A 6,607-nucleotide genomic window follows, 5' to 3' on the forward strand; every position below is an offset into this window, starting at 1 on the left:
ACCATGGCTTAGCCCCAGGGAGCATAGCAGCAGGGTTGGTGGAAGAATGCTGCAGGTGGGATCATCCGTTGTGGAACATGAAGGTTTGCACCAACTCATGGTTTGGCTTGGCGCAACATGAGAATCTGGTCACCTGTCATGAGTTCTTATAACTACAAATCATGGTTCAGGATTTGATTGTGAGCTGTTGGGTTTGACCCTCAATTCTATGGAGCCACTGACATATACAGCATGTCTGAAGTGGTATTCTGCAGGCTTCAGAGGAGTATTTTGTGGTGCCTAATTTGTCCGACTTGGAAGAGGTGATGGAAAAGGCACCCTTCCCTCTTCTCGCTTTTAAAGGGTAATTTATAAAGCGATCTCCTTTGTTGTGGAGCATAAGGCCAAAAGAAGAACTATTTGAGGTAATTTGAGGTTTGGAGGAGAGCCCAGAAATGCTAGGCTTACCATACTAACTTTTTCCCTTAATTGACTATTTGGAGTCTAGGAAGATAAGATTCTGAGGGAGTTACTCTAACTGATACTGTAATGCTTGACAGCACCAACCACAACGTTTTTTAAAAAAAATACTTTGTGGATTCTGATACTTGGAACATTTTGTAGAGCAAATATAAATGAACAGGCAAAGAAACTTCAGCATGGCTTTCACATTCCAACTTTTAATTCAGGTTGAATGTACAGCTTAACTACTGAGCTGAACAGGTTGATATGTTGTCAGATCAGCAGTATAGCCAACAGCTGATAAACCTCCAGGAATTAGGTTGTGCAACAATCATTTTGTTTGTCCTTACCATAATCTGTATTTAAGATGGTTACTGTGAAATGGAGACAAATTGGATAAGAGGAATATCAGATATGTATATCCAGTTGTTTATTTTCCCTGGGTTAGAAGACAAAACCATTGTGATCAGAAATATGTTGCCATGAACATTTAATTGCTGAAGCACGTAGTAAACTATTACTCGTTGAGCTGACTATGAGCATCTGTTCTATAAAATCCTGCTGCATTTTAACTCAGACGTTGTGTTCACAGATGATTCACCTCCAGCAGAACGGGAGCCTGGCGAAGTTGTGGACAGCCTAGTGGGAAAGCAAGTGGAATATGCCAAAGAAGATGGCTCAAAAAGGACTGGCATGGTCATTCATCAGGTGGAAGCCAAACCCTCGGTCTATTTCATCAAGTTTGACGATGATTTCCATATTTATGTCTATGATTTGGTGAAGACATCTTAGACACCACCATGCAAACTTTTGCCAAACTTGTGGAACTTCAATGTAAAATTTGTAGACACAAAGACTTAAGTGCTTTCCAGTTTATTTGAAAGCTTAAATGTCCCTGCGAGCCCACAATCTCTGCCAGGAAAACTATTCCATTGTGAACTATACAAATAGACTTTTATGTGAACATGACACATTTTGTGTAAGGGAACTCCCTTTCTTGGAGGAAGTCTTCTGGTGGGTATGTGGATGAAGTTAGAGGAAACGGCAGCTGCAAATTCAAGCTGTGTAAAGTGGATCTAGCAACATAATCATTAATCTGATTTCCCCCCAAATATAACTTTCCCTCACCGTCTCACATAACTATTCAACTGCCACATGCAAGTCTAGCTTGATATTATTACTTTCATGTATGTATTAAGTTTTCTTGTCTGGCAGTCCTTGTTTTCACAGGGTTTGGGCAAAGATGACTATAATATGTTTAAAGCAGTGTTAAGGAGTGCCTAACCCAATTTAACATCGGTGTACTGTGTTCAGGTTAACTGTTGAGCTACTATCACATGAGAATTTAGTACATTTTAGTTACAGGAAAATAGAACGTGGCATACATGTAATGCAGCTGAATGCAGAGTAAGAGCCCATATTTGCAACTGTAGGACCTGGTCAAAACATTCAAAGCAAGGATGCCTTCAGTTCTCAATGTCCTTTCAGTTCTCAATGTCGTAGGTGTTTATTTGGTTAACTTTTAGCAGAATCCAGGCGCTTGGTGCCCTAGCAGTCTAGAACTCCATGTTAATGTTAAATTCTCCGCAGCAACTACTGGGTGTCTCAGTTTCAAAACTAGCAACCTAGATTCTTGTGTGTGGACTTAAATCTGTTACGTGTAAAGACAAACCTCACAAGAGAAGAGTCCTCGTACATTAAAGGCTTGTGTTGCAGAGGAGGAGAATCATTTGTTGCCTTCTACTTTGATCTGCTGCATTCCTTCTCATTTTACTGTGTTTTGTTCAAGAAGGCACCTTCCCCACCCCTCACCCCTCTTTCTGGCCTTTCTTCTTGGGGTTTACCCAGACAAGACATTATACAAACTCAAACCTGTTGTTGCCTTTTGTGCTGTACGTTGTATTTTGCTTGAAGTATGCTGTTTTAACGTGAACTTCGTTAAAAGGACACTGGGGTTCTGCATGCTAGTGGGGTACTGCCTGACAAAAGCTAGGCGGTCTCCGTAGTCCAGTCATCTGCAGAAGATTGTGGATGTAAATAAGCAGCCCACAGTCACAAAATTTGCTTCTTCTTCTTCTCTCTCTCTCCCCACCCCCCATTCTGTCTTTTTTTCTTTTTTTAATTTGTAAGGTAGTAGATTGGTGTGGCAGCTTTTTAAAGTAATCAGTGGAAAAATATCAAACAGCAGCAAAGCTGAAGCAGGGCATTGCAGTCTGCACATGTAAATGAGAAGCAAGCACCATTGTTTATATATAGCTAGAAGGTAAAAAAAACAAAAAACGAGTGTTGCTGATCAGCCTTCTGAGGTCCAAATTACCTCTGGTGTGGGTATACATATTAAACTCCATGTGGTTTAAACTTCCTTTTTTTTAATTTTGCCTGATTTCATATTGTAGCCTTAAGGCTTGTGCCTCATTAATGCTCTTTAATGGTAACAAATACCGTATAAATACAGTATCTTAAACTTTTCCTGTCCCATCGCTGCTGTTGCATTATGTACAGTATTTCATCATGGGCAACCCCAAGGCAGGCTGTAGTCTTTTCCATGAAGAGCTTCTCAAATGCAGTCCTTAAGCCCTAAGTACCTGAGTCATAAATGTTCCTGTGTTCTTGAACCAAGTGAGCAGATTTGCAACCCAGTGGTTTTTGTTTTGTTTTGTTTCCTCCTTCATTCTGCAGATCTGTATGTTTTCTATTGACTCTTTAGAGTCCTGCATGTAAATCTCAAAAGCTGAGCCTGGCTCCATGAGCCCAAGTTGATATTTGTGGCACAAGAATGAGTGAGTGTATTGAACCACACACAAGATACACAAAACATAGTACTTTGAATTGCGGGCTACGTTAACGGGGAATCCAAGGTGTGCCTCCAGGATTTCTGAGGATTTAGGTAGACTGAAAACGTTGCATTCAAAGAGCTTCCAATTGGAGGTTTTCTGCAATACACCACATTCTGCCAGTTGAGAGTGATCTATATTCTGTGTAAATTTTATGGTTTTTAAAGTGTCCACATTGTCTGCTTTTTTGATAGCTTAAACCACCTTTTTCTTTCTTTCTTTCTTTCTTTCTTTCTTTCTTTCTTTCTTTTTTTTTTTTGAGGCTTGAGACTTGATTCCACTCCCTGCCAATCTGCTTTGGGCTTTGTTTTAGGCTCACGTTTCAGATCTGCATGCAGTGCTTATTACCCTGGTAACTAAATGTTGGTTCCTTTTCTTAGGGGTTCAACATGATTTTCCGAGTTATCACGGGGCTTGTGGTGGCACAAGCTATGGATCTGTGTATAAAAAGTTACTGGCCTTTCTCTCCATTTACCTGCTGTAGTATTGTATATTGTGTGTTTCGCGTGATGTCAGGCTGCCCTGTACAATTTTAAAAAGACAAACTTAAAATGCAGACCATCCCTTTTTTGCATGCTTAGAAGGTAGAATGTTCAATGTAACAAACTTAAAAGTTGCATGTTTAAAAAAATGTTTAGGTTTTTAGTTTCGGGTTTTTTTTTTAATTTTGTGTTCTTTGTGAATTTGCTTATTGTGCTGTTTTTAATGGTGGTTAGTAGGATAAATGCACTGGTGAGGCAAACATAGTGCCAACAGGAGGTAACTTTCCAGTTGTATGTGTCATGCAGCGTTTGAAGGGACCATGTACTTTGCTCAAAATGAAATAAAAAACCAGTAAAATTCAACAGTATGCTTTTTTTGTGCCAAATCCTAAATTAAGTTGAAGTAGAATCATATTACGACACTCCCCTCCCCAAACAATGATGGAAAAAGCCTTTTTTTCACTGAATAAATTGCTTAGCCTTCTTAAATTGGTACATTTGAAAAATAAAGGCTTCTCCAGGGATACATTAATTGCAACCATTTCAGAGAACCCAAAAAAAGAGAAAAAGCTTCGATGATTTGTGGTTCCTTGGAAATGCTGTGGTTTTTTTGTATTTTACATCATTAGTGCAATTTGGATGGTTCTTGGTATGTGTATAGTTCAAAGGTCTTCGTGTTCACATTTTAAAATTAGGTAAATGACTTCATCTCTAGAGCTTGGTTTCATTTTTTTTATTTTTTAACAATGTAGACAGTTCCCTGTTCTCTGCATTTAGAAGTATAAACACTTTAAATCTGTTACTTAATTCTGTAAGTAATTTTTATAATTATGATGTAACTCTATCCTTAAAACATTTAAAATAAACCCTTTATGTGCAACTTACGACTGTAAATCTTGTTCTCATAAGGCAAATGTAGTGATGTGCTTAAAACCGAATAGGATTTTTTCCATTTTTATAATTAAAATTATTTTAACAATGAGCATTTATGCTGATATATACTTGCCTAAGCAGCTGTGCTTATTGGGCAATACTTTTGGCCAAGAATTGTAACTTTAAAAAACGATCCATTTAAAATGGGTAGAATTCTTTGGCATTGAAACAGCTTTATTGTACTTTCAACCCAAAAAAACCCAAAAAGACAACATCTAAGGAAGTAAGGTAAGTAGGTGAAGCAGCTCCCAAAATATTTTGGTATATTGTCCCCTGTATATACACTTTATCCGGAATATAGAGGTAGTGGCCTTGAAAACAAAATCAGATATTACAGTATTTGCTTTGAATGCCTGATAAAAGTGTTGATATGAAAACTGTTGAATATGGTGATGACTGATAGCATACAACTTCCATGTATCAATCATGGTCCTTCAAAAACATCAAAATTCAAAATATATCCAATTTTGCCTTTTAAAACTGACAGATTTCTTGAGTGGCAGGGGTAAGGCAAAGTATCTGTAAAGAATCCTAAATACAAGCTGATTTCAGTAGAATTTACATGCAAGTAATTCGAGTTTGATATTTGGCTGTCACTTAAGCTAGGATTTAGTCCCACTGTTCTAAGTAGCATAAGAAGTTGACATACTAGATTCCTTCAAAAAGCTTTTGGAAAAAATGACAATTTCCCTCTTTCTGCCAAAGACAACAATTATGCATGTAATGGGCTTCCAGGACAGTATTTAACATTTCCCTACCCATTGAAACATGTTCTCCCTCCCTCATTAATGTGACACTTTTATTTTTTTAAAAAAATAAATACTTATATCTTACCTTTTCCACCAATGATGCATAAGGCAATCACGACAAACTTGGGGGGGGGGGGGGAGTAACAAAAGAAACTAAATATATTGTAATCTTTTTAGTAGATACATATATAAGTGTTAATTCCATCAATGTTTAATTGTTTTTTTAAAAAATGTTTTTAGCTGTTCTTATTTTATCTGTAAGCCGTCTTAAGTCCCTGTCTGGGAAAAAGGCAGTGAAACAGAAAAACACCAGACAGTTCTAGGTAAGGTCGGTCCCTTTGCTGGCCATGTTCAGGTCTATAGCTTATAGGATACCTACCGTTGTAATATTCTGACCTTCCAGCAGCAAACAGTCTCCTTTCAGCATCCCAACACAGGCTAGGCTTTGGCCAAGAGCAAATTTGCCTCAGACACAGGTGTCTATAGTTTCGATTGTGCCAAGTTGCTCTCATATGCTTAACCAGGTGCAGGACGAAAACACCCAAAATTAAGCACACCTAACTTAAACCCTTTTTTGCCCTTTTCCCTCTGTAGGCACAAACCTCCTTATACATTAACACAACAAGAGAGGTAAGATGACTCTCTAGGGAGAGCCCTCAAAGTACTTGGGACTGATTCCACACTGACCTTTTTACTGTCATTAGAACAATATTGGATACATCATTCTAAAATGTCACAGGACGTACCTGAAAATTAAAAGCATTTTTTTGTTTCCCCCGTCAAAACACTTATTTCCCTACTCCTGGTTGCTGGTTCCTCTGCAGGGCCCTATGGTGTCACATTTTAATAACACATTATGAACGTTAAAACCAGGGTGTTCGGTCTCCCATCTGTGTTACGAAAACCATTCCTTGACCCTTAACGTTACAAACCATGAGTGTCCATCCGCCCTGGTTGCGGCTGCCAAAAGTCCTCTCCCCGTGTCTCAAGTGTTAACTTTACAGTATGCAGGTCTTCTCCAGAAGATGTTGAGACCCTTTTCTGAGCTGCAAAGCAGCGGTGATTAACTGCAGGCCTAGGACCGAAACGCTGCTTCCCATGCCTTTGGGACTCCACCCAAGCAACACTTCTCCATAGGCCACGGCCTCGCCAACCCTGCTCTGCTCTC

At 38.8% G+C, this 6,607-nt stretch overlaps 1 protein-coding gene across 4 annotated transcripts in view; it reads left to right on the plus strand.

The window, feature by feature from the left end:
- SPIN1 (spindlin 1) overlaps positions 1–4,637 on the plus strand; it is a 32,456-nt gene extending 27,819 nt beyond the window's left edge. For all 4 annotated transcript variants that reach the window (XM_083702138.1, XM_083702135.1, XM_083702136.1 and 1 more), the window contains one exon: positions 1,034–4,637. In XM_083702138.1, the coding sequence (XP_083558264.1) occupies positions 1,034–1,233 (200 nt within the window). In that variant the 3' untranslated portion in view covers positions 1,234–4,637. The remainder of the gene's footprint in view (positions 1–1,033) is intronic.
- Positions 4,638–6,607: the final 1,970 nt, after the last annotated feature.

This window comes from Podarcis gaigeae, assembly GCF_964106915.1.
Source record: "Podarcis gaigeae genome assembly, chromosome: 11".
NCBI lineage: Eukaryota > Metazoa > Chordata > Lepidosauria > Squamata > Lacertidae > Podarcis > Podarcis gaigeae.